At 52.0% G+C, this 20,760-nt stretch overlaps 2 protein-coding genes across 4 annotated transcripts in view; both read right to left on the reverse strand.

Moving 5' to 3' along the window:
• The window catches only part of SLC25A48 (solute carrier family 25 member 48), a 46,069-nt gene extending 44,588 nt beyond the window's left edge, over positions 1-1,481 (reverse strand). For all 3 annotated transcript variants that reach the window (XR_006269012.1, XM_043465457.1, XM_043465456.1), the window contains exon 1: positions 1,296-1,481. Coding sequence is in view for 2 of the 3 variants with exons in the window: in XM_043465457.1 (XP_043321392.1) it covers positions 1,296-1,389 (94 nt within the window). In the remaining variant the exon portion in view is untranslated. The remainder of the gene's footprint in view (positions 1-1,295) is intronic.
• Positions 1,482-10,088: 8,607 nt separating this feature from the next.
• The window catches only part of LOC122439213, a 62,755-nt gene continuing 52,083 nt past the window's right edge, over positions 10,089-20,760 (reverse strand). Inside the window, exons 2-4 of the mRNA XM_043464301.1 lie at positions 16,279-16,466; positions 11,531-11,974; positions 10,089-10,806 (exon numbers count right to left, since the gene is read on the reverse strand). Of these exons, the coding sequence (XP_043320236.1) occupies positions 10,531-10,806; positions 11,531-11,974 (720 nt within the window). The 5' untranslated portion in view covers positions 16,279-16,466 and the 3' untranslated portion in view covers positions 10,089-10,530. The remainder of the gene's footprint in view (positions 10,807-11,530; positions 11,975-16,278; positions 16,467-20,760) is intronic.

Below are 20,760 nucleotides of genomic sequence, written 5' to 3' on the forward strand. Positions count from 1 at the left end.
CTACACCTCTGGGGGACAGACATGGACTCCTGCTGGGTGGGAGGGGCCACCAGAAGAGGAACCACTGATTCTAGATGCTCTGTTTCTGTTTTTCCCTTTCCTACAGGTCTCCTGGTCTCCACACCTAGGACACTTGGTGGGGCACAAACGCGATGGCCACAGTCTCTACCTGAGCATGCCGGTATTTTACTTTGTCTTTGGGGAGGGGCTGCATTCATCAACATCTCTTTTCTGATGATCCTCTTGCGAGCATGTGTGCTAAGTCACTTCAGTCCTGTTTGACTCTTTGCGACCCCATGAACTGTAGCCCATCAGGCTCCTCTGTCCGTGGGATTCTCCAGGCAAGAATACTGGAGTGGGTTGCCATGTCCTTCTCCAGAGGATCTTCCCGACCCAGGGATTGAACCTGCGTCTCCTGCAACTCCTGCATTGCAGGTGGATTCTTTACCACTGAGCCGCCAGGGAAGCCCAATGATCCTCTTAGATGGAGCCAAAAGAAAGACTGTATTTTACAATAAGCAAAGTCTCTCAAACCTCCAATAGTTGAATAAAGAGGAGGGACAGACCGACCCCCTACCGGACAGAGAAGAATCAAGAAGGGAGGCAGTGGATGTGACTCTTGCCCAAGCAAACACACCCAGCAGACAGCGGCTCCAGGAGCGGTAGGTAGGGATCAGCCCGCCCAACAGTGCCAGAGGAGAGGTGTGACAGTTGGCAGCAGCTGAAAACCATAAGGGTTTCCCCTGTCTGGCAGGGGGCGTCTGGGGCCGGTGCTGAGTCCCCAGCTCTGCGCTCCAGCTCCCCCAACAGCCCGAAGAGCCAGCCTGACCGTGGTGCCGGGCTCCGCATCCTGGGCGTGCGGTGGTCAAGCGCCACCCTCACCTACAAATTCCCAGGAGTGCCCAAATTCAGGTGCGCACTGGGGCGCCGAAGGGAGTGTACGCGCCGGGATGCTCCATTGGCTGTCCACTTTTGATGGGCGGTTTAATCATTACGGATCAGGATCAAGTTTTGCAAACCCGAACTTTGAGGCAATCGCAGGCTCCGGAAGAATCTGAGTGGGGCTCGCGCGGCAGCAGGCGAGCAGCCCCAAGACCAGCCTGGCGGCGGGCGGCGCGCTCCTGGGTAGTGTGTGGGCAGTAGGTGGCTGGCTGGAGCTCCCGAATCAGGCACCGCGTGGAGACTCAGCCCGTGCAGCGCCCGCCGCCTCGCTCTCTTCCTGTCCGGCAGGGCTGTCCCCGTCCACACTCCCCTCTGGGGGTCCCTCCATCCCTCCCGTCCGGGGCTGCGCTCACCTCCGATCCAGCCCGCGACAAAGTCTTCCAGTTGGAAGTTGCCCATGGCCCCGGCAGCGGCGCCTCGCTTTCCCGGAGCTGGGTCAGTGCCCATTCAGTGTATTCTAGACAGGGCCTGCGGGCAAGCGCGCCAGATGGGTGAAGTCAGGGACATGGATTCCCTGCAAGCAGGTCCTCCTCCACATCGGGCTGCCCCACTCCCCGCTCGGGGTGCTGACATCACGCCCCCGGTGGACCTTAAAGGCACAGAGCCCGGGCTGGCAGGGAGTATCCACCTGCAGTTATTCACATCTCTGAGACACTGGAAGTGATTTCAGGGACATTTTTCAAATGACAAGAGGTAAAGAGGAAGGAACATGAGGAAGTCTTTGATTACAAACACCAAGGTCACTCTGTGACTGAATTATTTAGCTGGATGGACACATCATCTTTTCAGCTAAAACAGAGCTGGAATAATTGTAATTGAATGCCCAGCTAACTTTCCTGGTGGCTCAGCGGTCAATAATCTGCCTGCAACTGCAGGCAACGCAGGAGTCACAGGAGAGACAGGTTCGATCCCTGGGTCGGGAAGATCCCCTGCAGAAGGGAATGGCAACCCACTCCAGTACTCTTGCCTGGAGAATCCCATGGACAGAGGAGCCTGGTAGGCTACAGTCCATGGGGTCACAGAGTCGGACGTGACTGAAGCGACTTGGCATGCACACACATCCAACTATCATCCAAATCAGAAGTTCTCAATTCTTTGAGCTGATTGAAAGCCATGGACAGCTTTGCAATAAAATACAAAGGACAGACAATTATCCATAACAACTTTAGCAGTCAGGGGCTCTTCACCCCATGTTCCACATCTTTCGCAAGCCCCCAGCTTTCAAAATCTGGTCTATTCCTGAATCACTGAAATAATGTGTGGAAAATACCTAGCCCAGGTGGGCTCCAAATCATCTCTAAATACTGTCTTAATAATGTCCAACATGTCCTGAGCACTGAAATCAGGCATCTTCACTGCACCTGGGCTTACTCCTACAGCAGCCCTATGAAATAGGTGTTACCACTATCCCCAGTCCTAGGAAGGTGATTGTATGTCATATAAATTTTACATAGATTTTAATCTTTTAGAAAACTGGTCAAATTAGGAGATGAAAGTTATCACATCTGAGTTACAGGTTTAGCGGTGCGTGGACAGATTTGAGCTTATTCCCAAAGACCTGGCTGCCACAGTGGACCACCCAGGGCAGACCCCACCAGATCTGAAGGTCCGGCAGCGCCCCTGGCTGAGGGCACAGAGTCCCCTGCCGAGAGCACCTGGGCCAGGTAGGAATCTCTAGGGCCCTGGAAACTCTTAGCCTGTCCCTGGCCAGGCCTTCAGGAGGGGTGAGGCTAGCCTGGAAGTTTCCTCTGATTGCTCCCTAGACATGAGGTCTGGGTGGCCAGGTAGCAAGCACACAGTGCCTCTGGAAGTGTGAACCTTGCAGGTCTCAGAAGCTACTGATGCCTCACCCCCAAGGCCGTCTGGACCAGCCCCCACCCCCAGCAGACAAGCAGGCCCAAACCTAGCTCAGCTACCTTGACTGAGACACTTTCCACCAGCCCTAAATGCATACCCCTTTATCTCTACCCACACGCTCCAGACAAGCCCACGGAGCCAGTGCTGCCTTGCCCTGAAGACATGTTCAAGTCAGGGTCTGGGCACAGCCTCACTTTCTCCTCACAGCAGCTGGGAGTAGGCACTGGTGTCACCCCCGGCAATAGGCACCCTTATGTGTAAGCCTGGTTGGTGACAGTACCCAGTGATTTAATCAAACACTAACCTAGGTGTGGCTGTGAAGCGAATTTGTGGATGTGGCAGCCAACTGATTTTAAGTCAGGGAGTTTATCCTTGATAAATGAGCAAACTTCATCCAATCAGCTGAAAGGCTTTAGAGCAACATGGAGGTTTCACTGAGGAAGAAATTCCACATGGGAGATGAGTGGTTCCAGCCTCCCAGACTGCCCTCCAGATTTCACATTGCCCAGCCAGACCCTACCATTAGGTCACAAAGAATCTCCTGCTGATTCTACTGTGCACACCTGTAAAACAGAGACAGGGTGGCTCATAGAGGGCGTAGGGAGGTTTAAAGAGACCCTGTCTGGTCAGGGGGTCTCATGACCCCAGAGCTGTGAGCTGGGGAGGCATTCTAGGAACAACCCAACAGATTGCTCTTGACCTTTTCCCATACATTTCTCATCCCTCCCACCTTCCTGTCCAGCCCCTTGCCTTGAAATGGCAGCGGGGTGCTCATGTCTCCCTGGGCCTCTGCTAAGCCCCATCAGTCATGGGCCCTCTCTTCCCTGTCCATCCTCAGGCAGGGATGCTTACTGTCATCCCAGCCGTGTCCCACTAGGTGCCCTGGGCCCAGAGACAGCAGGACCCGGATGGCCAAGGTCATGTCAAACTCTGCAGGGACCCAGCTCCCTCCAGGCTCAGGCTCAGCCTGCACTGTCCAGTCTGAAAGGCTGGGGGTGGGGTGTCAGTCATCTCTCATCTCTCTCTCAGTCCCACTCTGGAGGCAGGTCCTGCACCCAGCCAGGCCCCAGCTGGAGGTACATGCTTACTAGAAACATGATCTGGCTATGTGGAGTGAGAGCTCCCTGGAGCCCCCAGTGTCCTGCTAGTTCCCAGCAGGGCATCTGGCCTTAGCACCTGAGGTTGCAGGAAATGGCAAGGGGTAAGGTCTCAGGGAGGGGCCTCTGCTGGGCCTGCCCTTCTCCCCCACACACAGCTATGTCACATCCCCCAGGCCATCATAGCACGACAGCTTCCCAGGGCTCCTTCCTCCAAAGCAAGACAGAGTCTGCTACTGAGGCTTGATCCTAAAAGAGCTGAAACAAGTGAGAGCTACCAGTAGCAACCAACCAAACTGTGCCCCGCCATGCCTGGGACACGTGCCAGGACAGTTATGAGAAATCAAAGGTCTCCAAAGAGTGATTGTTTTGTGAATTCACCTTGGAGCCTGTCCACAGGTGGCAAGCCTGCCAGTTCCCCCAAGCCCACTCTTTCGGAGGACCACCCAGCAGGTGCCGGGGGAGGGGGTGCTGTCATTCCCTCAGTCCCTCAGTTTGGCACCAAACGGGAAGGTCCTGAGTTGGCAGGCAGAGGCCCTGGAGCCCTGGGACAGCCTCCTGAGCCCAGAAAGCGGCTGCTTGAACTGCTAATGAGCTGCAGCAGTGCCAAGGGTGTGAGCTCCTTTCCAGACGGAAGCTCTGTGCTCCATCCCCAAATGTGGGCCACAGATCTGCCCAGGAGGCTCACCACCGAGGGAGGTGGGGAGGACCTGGTTCTCGTGGCAGCTGGGGGCCGGCCAGAGAACCCTAGACCCGGCAAGACCCTGAGCCTAGGGAGGGCTCTGGGCTGCTGCTTGGTCCTGGCATCCCTACAATCGAGCAGTGTTTGTGGTGCTGCCATGCACACTACATCCCACCCTTGGGAGAGAGCAGGTAAAGCAACAGAGGCAAAGAGATGTCAATTCCCTGGGGTGCTGGGGCCAGAAAGATCCCCCAGTTCCTTTCTTCCTCTACTCCTTCCCCAAAGGTAACCCCCAGAACGGCTTCCACGCAGCGGCAGTGAGGATATGCAGATGGGCAGTGCTCTGACAATCAGTGGTGCACATCCCGTTTCTCACTTGTCCTTTCTGGTCGGCATCAGTCTCTGCTCTCAGGAAGGGGATCATTTGCCTGAGATGCCACAGGGGGCGACTGTGAGAACACTGGGCGATCTGTGTGCCAGGTAGAAAGGCTGGGAGCCTCCCGGTTGCACCCTGAGTCTCTCCAGCCTCGGGTCTATACATCCTCAACACTCCAGGCCAAGCTCAGATCCCCTGCCTGCGCCCACCTACCACCCCTGGGCCAGCTCCTGCTCCTGCCTGACGCCCCGTGGCAAAGACCCTGCTCTCTGTCTATCCCCAGAGCTCATCCCCTGCTCCTCTTTCCATCTGGGGACCCTCAGGGCCCTCATCTGTCTTGTCTCCCACCTGTCTTTCCTACATTCAGCACCTCTGCTCCCCTCTGCTGAGGGACCTTTAACAACTCCCCACAGCCATGGGCGTGGCTGTCTTTCTTCTTTGGGTGTTTGTACCTCCTGCATCGCTCTGTGCCAGCCTCAGATAATGGGAATTCTGGGGTCCCTTTCCTGAGTCTGGTTCTGGTGCCTGATTTTCAAGGTGCTACTGAAGTTCTTCACTTGGGGCAGGATTCCTTACTTTACTTACAGTTCTCTGAGAAAGTCTATTCAGAGCCATGTTACGACTGTATTTGGGTCTAGGGTTCATTCAATTTGATGCTCCAAGTCAAAAATTACAGGTGATTGACTGTGAAGTGAGGGATCAAAGATATTCCAGGAGGCTCGGCTGCCTGGGCTCTGCTTCTGGTGCTGCTGCTCACTGGGGGCACCTTGGGCAGGTCCAGGCCTGAATTTCCCCTCTGCCTTTTGTAGCAAAGTAGAAGTCTGAAATTCTGGACCACGAAGATGCCAGATGTGGATGTCTTAAGACAGGCCAGCAGAGGGCGCTGCTGCACAGCATTTGGGACTCTCGAGAGGCAAGGCTTACCTGTAGCAAGGGGAGGAGGTTCCTGGCCTACTTTCCCTGGTGCTAGGCTGGCAGTCAAAGCCAGTATACACTTGGGCACTGAAACAGCTGCTGACACGGAGGCTCAGGAGGAGTCTGAGGGTGCCACAGTGGACCGGGGGCCTGATGAGGACTTGCCTGGTTGTCCAGGGGCTAAGACTCCACTCTCTCAATTCAGGGGGTCCAGGTTTGATCCCTGGTCAGGGAACTAGATCCCACACGCTGCAACTAAAGGTCTTGCATGCTGCAACCAAGATCAAAGATCCCGTGTGTCACAACTATGACCTGGTGCAGCTAAGTAATTAAATAAATATTTAAATGTAAAAAACGGAATTTGAGACCAGACTTAAGACCCCACACCTTGAAGAAAGAGTCTGGGTAACAAAACTCAGCTCTGAATCCACCCAAACCCACAACTCTCTGCTCCAGGGTGAGTGTGAACATGGCAAAGAGCTCTTCCTGTTTTTAAGAGAGGGGAGATGTGAAGGACTCCCAGGACATCTCATTTTTGATGTGACTACAAAGAAAAAGACTTCAAAGAACAAAATCTCAAAACCATGTGGATTCGATTTTCTCCAAAATAGAGACCTCCTAAGCGACAAAAGCTTTGCCAAGGGAGAAGGCTGAAGAGAACCAGCCTTAAATGAAGTTCAAGTTCATTTGCAGGGGAGTGGGCAGAAGGGAAGTTGCCCGCTGCCCCATGGTTACATGGTTCTGCTGAAGCCAGGTCTCCTGGCAAAGCAGGCAAGTTCCAGCCCTCTCTCCACTGCAGGAACACTGCCTAAGGGGACCCCCACCTTCTCCCTCCTGCCTACCATCCAGGTGCCTCATAATGACCACTCCTCCCCTAACTTTAGACACATAAAATCACATTGGGCCCCTTTTTTGCCTTGTTGATGCTTTATCCAATGATTAACCTCTGAGTACCTACCAGAAACCCTGATGCTGGGAAAGGCTGAAGGCTGGAGGAGAAGGGGATGACAGAGGATGAGATGGTTGGATGGCATCACGGACTCAATGGACATGAGTTTGAGCAAGCTCTGGGAGTTGGTGAAGGACAGGGAAGCCTGGCATGCTGCAGTCTATGGAGTCACAAAGAGTTGGACATGACTGAGTGACTGAACTGAATTGAACCTACCAAAAATTAGGCATAATCTGGGGACTGGGGATACAACCGTTCTCTTAGCACATTCCTCCCAAGTGTAGAGTTAAGGCCACTTCCCTCTGACTCTCCTACCCTAACTCCAGAGCCTGCTCTGGTGAATGAGTCCTTTCTCCCCATGAACCCCCAGAATTTGGCACTATATCTTATGGTAGCCGGTCTCCAAGATGGCTCCCAACGCTTCTGACCACTCACGCCCTTGTGAGTTCTCTTTGCACACTGACTTAGAGCTCACCTGTGTGGCCAGCAGAGTATGGCAGAGGTGACGCTATGTGACTTCTAAGGCTCAGCTGTCATAGGCAATCCAGCGTCTGTCTCTGGGATCGATCGCTCTGGGGAAGCCAGTCGCCATGTTGTGAGGCTGCTCCGGTAGCCTTGTGAAGAGGCCCACAAGGTGAGGAGCGGAGGCCTCCTGCCAACAGCCAGCACAGCCAGCACAGATCTGCCAACCATGTGAGGCAGGAAGCCAATCCTCCAGTCCACAGTCAAGCCTTCAAGTGACTGCAGCCCTGGTCAACATCTTACCTGCAGCTTCATGAGAGATCCCAAGCTCAATCACCCAGCCAAGCTGCTCCCAGATTCCTGAACCTTAATGGTGGGAGAAAATACGTGTTTATTGTTATGTTAAGCTACTGAAAATGTTAGTCGCTCAGTGGTGTCTGACTCTTTGCTACCCCATGGACTATAGCCAGCCAGCCGTGCTCCTCTGTTATGGAATTCTCCAGATAAGAATAACAGGGTGGGTAGCCATTTCCTTCTCCAGGAGATCTTCCCCACCCAGGGATCAAACCTAGGTCTCCAGCATTGCAGCAGATTCTTTACCATCTGAGCCACCAGGGAAGCCCACTGAGCAACTAACAAACATATAACATAAACATAACTAAGTTTTGAGATAATATGTTATGTGTACTGTGCTTAGTCGCTCAGTCATGTCTGACTCTTTGCAACCCCATGGACCATTCCCTGCCAGGCTCCTCTCTCCATGGGGATTCTCCAGGCAAGATTACTGGAGTGGGTTGCCATGCCCTCCTCCAGCAGATCTTCCTGACCCAGGGATTGAACCCAGGTCTCCCACATTGCAAGTGGATTCTTTACCATCTGAGCCACTAGGAAAGCCCAATATATCACATGGAAATAGATGTGGATTTTGAGTTCCGTAGAACTTCAGTTAGGTACTGTTAGCAGCCCCATTTGACAGAGGAGGATGTCCAGGTACAGGGGGATTAAATGGCCAGCCAAAGAATGCAGAGCTGGAAAGCATTAGAGCCAGGATCTAAACACTACCTAGCTCTGGAGTCCACGCTCATAACTATTGTGCTTGTATTAAATGTCTGTGCTCAGTCACCAGTCATGTCCAATTATTTTCGATCCTGTGGACTCGTAGCTTTCCAGCTCTGTATTCTTTGGTTGGCCATTTAATCCCCCTGTGTCTGGACCTCCTTCTCTGTAAAATGGGGCTGCTAACAGTACCTAGCTGAAGCGGTACCGAACTCAAAATCAACATGTTATGTGAGGTACAGTGCTCGGCACTGTGGTTGGCGCACAGTAAACACTCATCGTAAGTTACCTCTCAGCCTTGTTCAAGCCTCTGTGTTCTCACGAGTGTTCATGCCTGTGTTGACCCAGAGCAGCTCCTGGCTGGTGCTAGCTGGATGGATGAGAAGCAACCTGCTCTTGAAGATAAGCCCTCCCACCCTCCCATCCAGGACCTCTCTGCCCAAGATCCTTCCTACAAACCAGTCCCTCAAGAGAGCTCCCAGTCTTGAAAAGCTCCAGGGTCTCTTCAGCCCCATGAGCAAGTGAGGTCCCGCCTGCTTGCTCAGGAGATAATGGTTTTTGGCGACAGGGCTCCCAGCCCGACATGAGCTCTACGAGCCCCATACACAGGACCAGGGAGTCATCCCCGGGGACCAGCTCAGAAAGCACAGAAGAGGGTGGCCCTGGTTTCTAACACATACCCAGACACACCTCCTAACTATTTGAGGGCAGTGAGGGCTCAAGGATGCCAGCCAGCACAGACCCACCCAGACCCGGCTCTGAGGAACACACAAGGAATCAGGCCAATCCCCTCACACCAAGCCAAGGAGTCTTCCAGCAAAGCCACTAGATTCATCCATCACACTCCCAACCCCAAGTCTCCCAGCCCAAAGGGAAATCGTAGGAAACAAAAATGAAACTTTTTTTTTTTAACAAGAAATTCTTGCATGTACCTGAAGTATGACTGACTGCCTTCTTTCCCGTCCTCCTCAACTTCCCCATCATCAGGAAGAGTGGGGAGCAGGGGCAGGCATCCCCCTGGTCAGGAACAGAAATCAGCCACCGGGTTGTATGGGTCGGAAGAAGGGGGCAGGGAACCAGCACCGCGGGACAGAGTGGCTGTGAACGTGGGACATGACAGGTATGACTGGACGGTTTCAAACAGGGGCCAACGTCCACGTGCAGAGTCCCGGGAGTAGCACACTGCCCTTATCCACCTGCTTCAGCCTCAGGGCCCTCTGCTGTGGTACACGGGGTGAACCTGGAGCTGGGGTACCAGACAATATGTCCACGGGGTCCAAGTAGGCAGGGGCTCGGCAGACATATGCTGCTCCAAAGAGCAAGGAGCTGGAGAAGGAAAGGCAGAGGGACAGTGAGGAGGGCGGGGGGACAGGTCCAGGGCAGCCTGTTGGGCAGTAGCTGACTCTCTCCTGGCTGTGTCAAGGCTCCCCGAGGAGGGTCATGAGGGCAAGTGCTCGAGTGCTCAAGGCCCCAGGTCAGATGGACCTGGGTGTGAATCCCAGCTCTTCTTTCTATGAGCTGTGTGAGCTCAGGCACGTTACTTGACCTCCCTGAGCTTGTTTCTTTAGCTGTAGAACGCAGAAGACACCAGTGTCTGCACCTCGGGATTATGGAGATGATCTCTGTGAAGCGCCTAGCATACAGTACATGCTCCATAAATGGAAGCCACAAGTATTACTCCAAAGCATCAAATTAGTGCACCAAGTCCAACCCTGGGAGTGGAATGATTTATTTACAAACCAGTCTCTGATCTCTGCACCTCTCAAGTGTTCAGGCAAACCCTGCTCCCTCCCCTTTGTGGAGGCACTCCTGGGACAGGTGCTCTCCACTGGGCAGGTTTTCCAGCTAGGAGAGAGGAGTGGGAGCAGCCAGCGTGGTGGGGTCACTTCCTGGGGATGTGGCTGCACATGGGATGCAGGCTGAGCTCTCTGCTGCTGACTCAGACCCCGGGGTCAAGCCACCCACTAGTAGGGTGCAGGGTATTCTTTAGAGACCAACAGGAGAGCCTGGGCTTGAGTGCCTCCCTCCAGAAGGGAAAATGAAGACCTGGGGGCTGCGGATCCAGGCCAGCTCCAGTCCCAGGACAAGCTGAGCCCTGGAGCCTTGCCCCCAGTCACTTCCCCTCTTGCGTGCTGATCATCAGGTACTGAGGGCTGTTTGCTGGTGGTTCCTGGCACCACCAGCTCCTGCTCCCTCACAGTGTGGCTGCCCTGGGCCTGAGCAGCTTTCCTGTGGACTCCTCGCCCCAGAGTGGAGAGGTGGGGGGCCCAGGGCTCATGTGCAGCCCCTCCTCGGGGCTTCTGTAGTAAGGCACGAATCCTGAAGCATGAAGCGCCTGGGCCCTGAAGGCAATGTCGCTGGAGAGAGGAGCGTCCAGGCCGCTATCACGGGAAGGCCCAGCTGAAACCATCAGGATGGGGCAGTGGGTGGGTGAGTGAGAGTGCCCGGAGGTGAGGTCTGCTGGGCGAGCCTGGGTCAGGGAGAGATAAGACCGTCAGCCAGGCTCCCAGGTTCGGCCTGGCACCCAGGGCTGGCTTGGGCCTCCACTCCACAGTAGCACTAGGGAAAGAAGGGAAAGGCATGTCTGATCTACAGAAGGGAAGCTCTCAGCAGTACAGGTCACCCCCTCCACCCCCAGCCCAGGGCTCCCAACTGGGATTAGAACCCACTCATCCCACTGCCTCCATCTTGCAGGCACAGGATCGGTGCCAGCTTCATGGTGCTGGAAGTGGCTATTAGTGATTCTGTGGGGCATGGGCTTTGGGTCAAATCCCAGGACTGCTCTTGCTAGCAGTGTCTCTGGCCAAGTTGCTTAACTTCTCCAAGTCTCATTCCATAAAATGGGAATAATACCTACCTCATAGGAATCTTATTAGGAAAAATGAAATGAATCATTTGTCTGGGAGCCTAAGAACTAAACAAATAGTAGCTACTACTATTTTCTGTCTTTATAAGGAAACTGAGAATCATGAAGCTTAAAACAATTCCCAGGCTACTTTCCGAGTAAGTGGCCGAGCTAGGATTGAGTGAGGCAATCTGCCTCCAGCCTCTGTGCTCTTAACCAATGACACACTGCTCCAGCTGACCCTGGGGGAGCCTGGCCAAGCCTACTGGGGTCAGGGTTGGGAGGGGTCTGGAGGGCCCCAGGGCACCCAGTGCTGCTCCGCACACCCTCTGTAGTCTCCCTCACTCACAGAGCAGTCGCCGATGATTGTTATCGTGCAGCAGCAGCAGGCCAGCCCCTCTCTCCTGGCGGGAGGGTCACGGGAGCCTGCACATGACCTGCCAGGGAGGGCCAGGCTGGGGAAACTCTCCTCCTTGGAGCGATAGTAAGGGAAGAAGCCGACTGGCAGCTCTAAGTCTTCCTCTCTGACACTCTGGTCTCCTCCTTGGTCCCTGAAGACCTCAGGCTGTGGGGCCAACTCCTCCTCAGCCAGGAGCTGCCCATAGGTGCGGAAGAAGGGCAGGTACTCCAGGGCCACCAGGGGCCCAATGGAGAGGTCAAGGTTGCCGAGGGACTTGCTGCCCCCTGAACTGGTGGCCTGTAGTTGCTGGGATGGGGGCTCTGGGTTGTCCTCCTCCAGGAGCCTTGGAGAGGACAAGACTCTGGGCTCAGCCTTGCAGCTCTCCTGGGACATCTGGGAAGAGAAGGGTGTTCCGTCTGTCATGGCACCCAACTCCCTTAGCCTCTCCAGCTTTCCCTCCCCTGCTCCTGCCAACACCGGAGGCTAGAGGGGTTTTCCAAATGTGGCTCTGCTTGGTTAAAACCCAGGGTGGCTCCCAGCCAGGGTCAGGTTACCCACAAGCCTCAGGGCACCCGGCCTGCCGGCACCTGCAGTCTCACTGCAGAAGTGGCTCCTTCTCCCTCCTGGATACACTAGTCAGCCTTTTGTCCTTCCTCAGTCATAGCAAGTAGGTCCTGCTTCAGAGCCTGTGCCCAAATCTGCTCTTAGACTCTTGGCTCAGAGGAGCCTTCCCGACTCCCACCTCCCCCAGCTGACTCTGGATCACCTTGCCCTTCACTTCAGAACTGAAACACTTTTCTTGATCAGTGATCTGCCTACTCCATGTGTGAGCAGTCTTGTTTCACTCAACTGATACTTTTCCAACAAGTGATGGATCTAACCTGCTGACTTTCAGTGCATCTCATATGCCCCATGGGCTTCCTCAATGGCTCAGTGGTTAAAAATCTGCCTGCAATGCAGGAACCACAGGAGACACAGGTGGGGTTGATCCCTGAGTAGGGAAGATGCCCTGAAGGAGGGCATGGCAACCCACTCCAGTATTCTTGCCTGGAGAATCTCCATGGAGAGAGGAGCCTGGTAGGCTACTGTCCATGGGGTTGCAAAGAGTCCAACTTGACTGAAGAGACTTAGCACACACGCACATGTGCTAAGGAAAGGGGACCCAACAGGCTGCACAGTGGGCTGTGGGACCCCCGCCCCGGTCCTGTTGCCCAGAGTTCTGAGTCTCCCAGGTGCCCGACTCTCCTCTAGAGAAACCTCATCACGTGCACTCCTCCCAGATATCCTGATAACACTGGTTTGTGGTCTGAGTGCCTCCAGGATCACGGTCTGGTTACCCTGCAGGAGCCTGGTCCCCTGGGGGAAGCTCTCATGGCTTTGTTTCAGGCTCACCGCCTGCTGCCCAAGGCCAGTCCATGCTGCCCAGGGGCCGGCAGGGATTGGTGAGTGGCCAGCGGCGACAGGTATGGAGTGAGGGTTGAAGTCTAGTGAGAGGGACGGGGGTGGGGCTGAGCCTCGGACAAAGCCCGTGCTCACCTATGACCCACCTGAGAGATCCACCTTGGGCTTCCCTCCCATCTTTTCACTGTGATAAAACACACTCAACATGAACTTCACACCATGTAGACCACCTCTAAGGCTGGTGGGACACACTTAACCACCATCATCTCCATCACTCACCTTGTAAAACTGACCCTCTGTCCCCAGTAAACACTGACTCCCCCCTCCTCCCCGCCAGCTCTTGGCCCTCGACTACTTTATATGAATTTGACGACCTTAGGGACCTCAGGGGCTTCCCCAGTGGCTGTGCGGTAAAAAAAAATCCACCTGCAATGCAGGAGACTCGAGAGATGTGGGTTCGATCCCTGGCTTGGGAAGACCCCCTGGAGGAGGACATGGCACCCGGCTCCAGTATTCTTGCCTGGAGAATCCCCATGGACAGGGGAGCCTGGCAGGCTACAGTCCACAGGGTCACAAAGAGTAGGATACAATTGAAGCGACTGAGCACACACACAGGGACCTCAGGGAGGTGGAATCTTAATGGTGCTTATTCTCTGGGGACTGGCTCATCTGCTCAAGGTCCATCCCTGTTGGAGCAGGTGGCAGGCTGTCCTTCCTGTTTAAGGCTGAGTCACATGCCATTGCGTGGATGGATCCCATTTTGTTTATCCATTATCCATGAAGGGACACTGGGTTGCTCTACCTCTGGGCTAGTGTGAGTAATGCTAATGAACATGGTGTGCAAATGCCTCCTTGAGACCCACATGCCCTACACTCTGTCCACTCCAGCCATGCAGACCTTCTCTAGGTCCTTCTTACTTGCCAACTATCCTCTTGCCACAGGGCCTTTGCATGTGCTAACGCTCCTGCCTGGATTCTCCCCCTCTCCTTTCCCCTAGTTGACAACTAGCTCCAGCTCCTGGCCTAGGGTCTCTTCCCTAACTCCTGGCTTGGTTGTTTTGCTCTACCATTGACTCCCACCACCCTGGGACTTCTCATTTAGAGCACCCATTCCTCTGCTGTGCAACATTTGTCTGCATAATTACTGGATTAATGCCTTTTATCTCACTGTTTATAAATTCCACCTAGGCAAGGCCCATCTGTCTTCTATATTCTTGGAGTCTACAACAGTCCTGACATACAGTAGATACCAAATAATGAAAGAACAAAAGGAAGGTTGAAGTGAAAGAAAGAGGAAGAAAGAACGCTGAACTGGGCTCGGCCAGGAAAAAAGTCCTTGCCAGACTCAATGTCACCAGGAGGGAGAAGCCATGTCTTAGGGTTGGGTGGGGTGGAGAATGAGGAATTACTGTCCAGGCCCTGAGGGGACAGAGGTACCCAGAGTACCTGTCAGTGAAAAGCCAGCCCATGTTCCACCTTTGTCAGGATCATGGGTATATAGTGGGGTCCCCATGTGGCTTCTGGGTCACACAGGAGGGACCTAGGTCACACAGGAGGGACCTACTGTGCTCTGGCCCTGGCCTTCTTGATCCTTGATGGGGCCTTGGGCTGGAGTGCCACCTTCTGCCACAGGCCACTTGGTCCATGCTTGCCCCAACTCCTGTGTACAGCTTGAGCACAAGGTCCCCGTCTCAAGCCTTAACCCTTGGTCATTGCCTGCTACCCTGCTGACCATGAGCTCCTGGAGACAGGGGACCAGGCCCTCCTCTGAGTCCCACATGTCCCACTCAAGCCACCTTTGCTGAGTTTCTGCCACTCCCCAGACACCCCACAGGCACTCCCAGAGAGTCCTCTCTCTCTGGGAGTCCTTAGAAGCACATGAGGACAGATTTGCCTTTCCAGCTTTGCTGGGTCAGGAAAACGGGACAGACTAGCAGTGGTGCCGGGGTTTGAACCTGAGTCTGCCCTCCTCTGAAGGCTTTTCACTGTGACTTACATGGTATCAAGAGTTGAACCATGTCCCCTGTAAGATAGGAGGTCCCAACCCCTGGTAGCTGTGAATGAGGCCTTATTTAGAAATTGGCTCTTTGCAAATGGAATCGTTATGATGAGGTCATCCTAGATTAGAGTGGACTCCAAATCCAATGACTGGTGTCCTTATAAGATGAACATTTGGACACAGACACAGGGAGAATGCCACGTGACCACAGAGGCAGAGATTGGAGCAATGCTGACACAAGCCAAGAAATGCCAAGGATCGCCAGCAGCCACCAGAAGCTGGGAGAGGGGCAGGGAACAGATTCTCCTTCTGAGCCCCGAAGGAGGACCCAGCCCACACCTTGATTTTGGCTCCTGACCTTCAAAACTGTGAGAGAATCAGTTTGCACTGTGTGAATCATCCTGTTTGCAGTGACTTATCTCAGCGGCCCTAGGACACTACCTCACACAGGTTGGTTGGATGGCTGGCTATGTGGATGAAGGGCTCTGACACAAGGATGAAGATTGGCAGGGCTCTTCTGGCGAGCAGCTTGTGGGGAGAGGCCCATTGCTGTGACCGCGGGCCCCTCTGTGGGCTGGGCTCACCTAGGCCTTACCCTTCCTGCCATGCGGTGGTGCTGGCCCAGTGTGGACCTCCCAGTGGTGGGCCAACAGCTCTCCCAGACCTCAGTCTTTCCCACCTGGGTCCTGGCTCCGCTCCACCAGCCAGGCTGGACCGAAGGAGGTCAGAGTTGCCTCCACCAGCTCTCCAGGGGGCTCAGCCAAAGGTGACCAGTGCACAATGCTGTTTACACTATCTCCCCCCGGATGCCACCTCCAGCGGCCATTGCAGAGTTAGCAGCAGCCCTGAGTCATGACAAGGTTAAGCTTCATCTTCAAACTCTGGGTGAAAAGACAAAGCCTCCTCGGCAGGTCCCTTCCTCCTGGCCTCCTCTTCCCCCTGGGAAACCTCGCTGCCTAGTAGAGAAGATTCCATCATGAAGTCATAAGGCCTGGTGCCAGGCAAGAAAGCCAGATGGCTCTGTTACCATGGAGACTCCTGCCCAAGCACCCAACACCTGTGATCATCACCTGCCTCTTAATTCAGCTAAATCCAGAGCCTTTCCAGAGACTCAGGGGGACAAAGGTCAGGCAGGCATTTTCCAGAAATCAGATCAGTTCTCCACAACGGGGCCAGTGAATTCACTGGGAGACTTGTGGCCAGAGACTCACAGAGTCCCCCAGGGCCTCCGCCAGAAGGTGAGGAGGGGTCTCAAGCATCTGTTCCGCTGCCTGGGGCTGTCTGCACCTCTCCTTACCTGGGTGCCTCAGGCTCCTCGGGAGTGTAGCCAAGGCCTGGATTTCTGGTCTCCATTTCTCCTCTGTTGTGCTTCCCTGGTCACTAGGGAGCACGAAGTGAGACGGCCGTGCGAGGACTGATTGTGCCGAACGTCTACCCTCTCCCACAGAGCCAGCAGCCCCAGCTTCTCTCCCAGGCCTGGAGCTCCTGCTCAGAGAGAAGAGACGGGCGTTTGTCATCACTCGCCTAGTGGCTTACCCCACTGAGTGATTCCCGCACAGTCCTCTCTACAGACGTGCAAGCTGCAAAGTGCTGCATGACTATTAGACCACTGTACAGATTGGAGACTTGAGCCTGAGCACTAGGACAGCCTGGAGAAGCGGACTTCAGAGTTAGTCTTTAGCCTCAAGGCTCAAGACAGGAGATCCCCAGCCCACCATGGGGTGGAGGTGAGGGGCACAAGGCCTGGGCGTCTCCAGGACACAGGTTTACCCAGTGGGAGATTCCAAGCAAAGTGTGACTCAGTGGACCCCTAGGCCCAGGCAGGGCTCCCCCATCTTTCTGTCAGCTTTTCTCTTTTAATAGACTTAATTCCTGAATCCATATGGAATTTATTTTTTGTAAGTGGTAACAGATAAGGCTCGAATTTTTATATTTTGAATGGCTAGTCAGTTGATTCAACATCATTTATGAATATATCATTTCTCTCTCAACCTGATTTAAAACACCAAAGCATTCTAAATTCTTAACTGTTTCAAACTCAAGTCAGTTTCTTGAAATTATTGTTCTGTCCCTCTCTTTGAATCCCTTGGTACCAATGCCATATTTTTTTATCTCTTCAGTTTGATAATAATTTTAATTCGTGTTATATAGTCATCTTTATGGAGAAGGCAATGGCACCCCACTCCAGTACTCTTGCCTGGAAAATCCCATGGACGGAGGAGCCTGGTAGGCTGCAGTCCATGGGGTCACTGAGAGTCAGACATGACTGAGCGACTTCCCTTTCACTTTTCACTTTAAGGCATTGGAGAAGGAAATGGCAACCAACTCCAGTGTTCTTGCCTGGAGAATCCCAGGGACAGGGGAGCCTGGTGGGCTTCTGTCTATGGAGTCGCACAGAGTCGGACACGACTGAAGTGACTTAGCAGAAGCAGCAACAGTCACCTTTAAAAAAAAATCAATGTTATCAAGGTCTAATTTATACACACTGTAAAGTACATGGTTCACCAAAAATCTAAGATCATGGCAGCTGATCCCATCACTTCATGGCAAATAGGTGGGGAAGCCATGGAAACGGTAACAGATTTTAATTTTTTGGGCTCCAAAATCACTGCAGATGGTGACTGCAGCCATGAAATTTAAAGACACTTTCTCTTTGGAAAAAAGGCTATGACGACCCCAAACTGCATATTAAAAAGCAGAGACATTACTTTGCTGAAAAAGGCCCACATAATCAGAGTTATGGTTTTTCCAGTAGTCATGTATGGATGTGAAAGTTGGACCATAAAGAAGGCTGAGCACTAAAGAATTGATGCTTTCAAATTGTGGTGCTGGAGACGACTCTTGAGAGTCCCTTGGACTGCAAGGAGATCAAACTCGTCAATCCTAAAGAAAATCAACCCTAAATACTCATTGGAAGGACTAATGCTGAAGCTGAAGCTCCAATACTTTGGCCACTGATGCAAAGAGCCGACTCATTGGAAAAGACCTTGATGCTGGGAAAGATTGAGGACAGGAGGAGAAGGGGGAGACAGAGGATGAGATGGTTGGATGGCATCACCGACTCGATGGACATGAGTTTTGAGCAAGCTCTGGGAGATGGAGAAGGACAGGGAAGCCTAGCGTGCTGCAGTCCATGGGGTTGCAAAGAGTCGGACACGACTGAACAATAATAACAAATCTATACACCCATGTGACAACCCCAAAATTAATATACAGAAATACCTCTTTTCAGGTAATCCTCTCTCTACTTCCCAACTCCAAGCAACCACTGATTTGCTTTTCAATGGTAAAGATGCAGTCTAGAATAAATGGAACCACACAGTATGTATTCTTTAATATGTGACCTTAGTTCCACATTTTAAGACTCATTCCGACTGTGGCACAGCTTGCTCCTTCTTATCAGTGAGCAGTAGAGCATTGTATGGCATGACAAGGTGTTTATCCACCAGGAAACACAGGTTCAGTCCCTGGTCTGGAAAGATTCCACATGCTGCAAAGCAACTAAGCTCAACAGTGACACAATTATTGAGCTTGTGCAGGCTCTAGAGCCCAGGAACCACAACCACCTGAAGCCCTCGTGCCCTAGATCTTGGGCTCTGCAACAAAAGAAGCCTGTGCACCACAACGAAAGAGTAGCCCCTGCTCGCCACAACTAGGAAAAAGCCTGCACAGCAATGAAGACCAAGACAGCCAAAAATAAATAAATAAAAACAAATGAATGAAAAAAAAAAAATAACTTGAGCACATAGTAAGTGCATATTTAAATAAGAAACTGCCAAACTGTTTCCAAAGTGGTTATTCCATTTTTACATTCCCAACAGCAATGTATGAAGGTTCTAGTTGCTTCACACTCTTGTGTGTTGTGTGTGTGTTAGTCGCTCAGTTGTGTTCTACTCTTTGTGAACCCATGGACTATAACAGTAGCCTGCCAGGCTCCTCTGTCCATGGAATTCTCCGGGCAAGAGTACTGGAGTGGGTTGCCGTTCCCTTCTCAAGGGTATCTTCCCGATGCAGAAATCAAACCCAAGTCTCCTGAGTTGCAAGCAGACTCTTGACCGCCTGAGCCACCAGGGAAGCCCATCACACATTCTCACCATCATTTTAAAATGTCGCCATTCTAATCTTGAGAAAGAAGAGTGGAACTGGAGGAATTAACCTGCCTGACTTCAGGATCTACTACAAAGCCACAGTCATCAAGACAGTATAGTACCGGCACAAAGACAGAAATATAGATCAGTGGAACAAAATTGGAAGCCCAGAGATAAATCCACGTACCTATGGACACGTTATCTTGGACAAAGGAGGCAAGAATATACAACAGAAAAAAGACAACCTCTCTAACAAGTGGTGCTGGGAAAACTGGTCAACCACTTGTAAAAGAATGAAACTAGAACACTTTCTAACACCATACACAATAATAAACTCAAAATGGATTAAAGATCTCAATGTAAGACCAGAAACTATAAAACTCCTAGAAGAGAACATAGGCAAAACACTCTCCAACATAAATCACAGCAAGATCCTCTATGACCCACCTCCCAGAATATTGGAAATAAAAGCAAAAATAAACAAATGGGACCTAATTAAACTTAAAAGCTTTTGCACAACAAAGGAAACTATAAGTAAGGTGAAAAGACAGCCCTCAGAATGGGAGAAAATAATAGCAAACGAAGCAACAGACAAAGGATTAATCTCAAAAATATACAAGCAACTCCTGCAGCTCAATTCCAGAAAAATAAATGACCCAATCAAAAAATGGGCCAAAGAACTAAACAGACATTTCTCCAAAGAAGACATACAGATGGCTAACAAACACATGAAAAGATGCTCAACATCACTCATTATTAGAGAAATGCAAATCAAAACCACAATGAGGTACCATTACACGCCAGTCAGGATGGCCGCTATCCAAAAGTCTACAAGCAATAAATGCTGGAGAGGGTGTGGAGAAAAGGGAACCCTCTTACACTGTTGGTGGGAATGCAAACTAGTACAGCCACTATGGAGAACAGTGTGGAGATTCCCTTAAAAAACTGGAAATAGAACTGCCATATGACCCAGCAATCCCACTCCTGGGCATATACACTGAGGAAACCAGATCTGAAAGAGACACATGCACCTCAATGTTCATCACAGCACTGTTTATGATAGCCAGGACATGGAAGCAACCTAGATGCCCATCAATAGACAAATGGATAAGAAAGCTATGGTACATACACACAATGGAATATTAACTCAGCCATTAAAAAGAATACATTTGAATCAGTTCTAATGAGATGGATGAAACTGGAGCCCATTATACAGAGTGAAGTAAGCCAGAAAGATAAAGACCAATACAGTATACTAATGCATATATATGGAATTTAGAAAGATGGTAACGATAACGCTATATGCAAGACAGAAAAAGAGATACAGATGTATAGAACAGACTTTTGGACTCTGGGAGAAGGTGAGGGTGGGATGATCTGAGAGAATAGCATTGAAACATGTATATTATCAAGTGTGAAACAGATCATCAGCCCAGGTTGGATGCATGAGACAAGTATTCAGGGCTGGTGCACTGGGATGACCCGGAGGGATGGGATGGGGAGGGGTGTTCAGGATGGGGAACACATGTAAATCCATGGCTGATTCATGTCAATGTATGGCAAAAACCACTATAATATTGTAAAGTAATTAGCCTCCAACTAATAAAAATAAATGAAAAAAATAAAATAAAATATCCTTCAAATGCCTTGAAGAAAAAATGAAATGTTGCCATTCTAGTGGGTATGTAGTG

The sequence above is a fragment of the Cervus canadensis genome, chromosome 4 (genome assembly GCF_019320065.1).
Source record: "Cervus canadensis isolate Bull #8, Minnesota chromosome 4, ASM1932006v1, whole genome shotgun sequence".
NCBI lineage: Eukaryota > Metazoa > Chordata > Mammalia > Artiodactyla > Cervidae > Cervus > Cervus canadensis.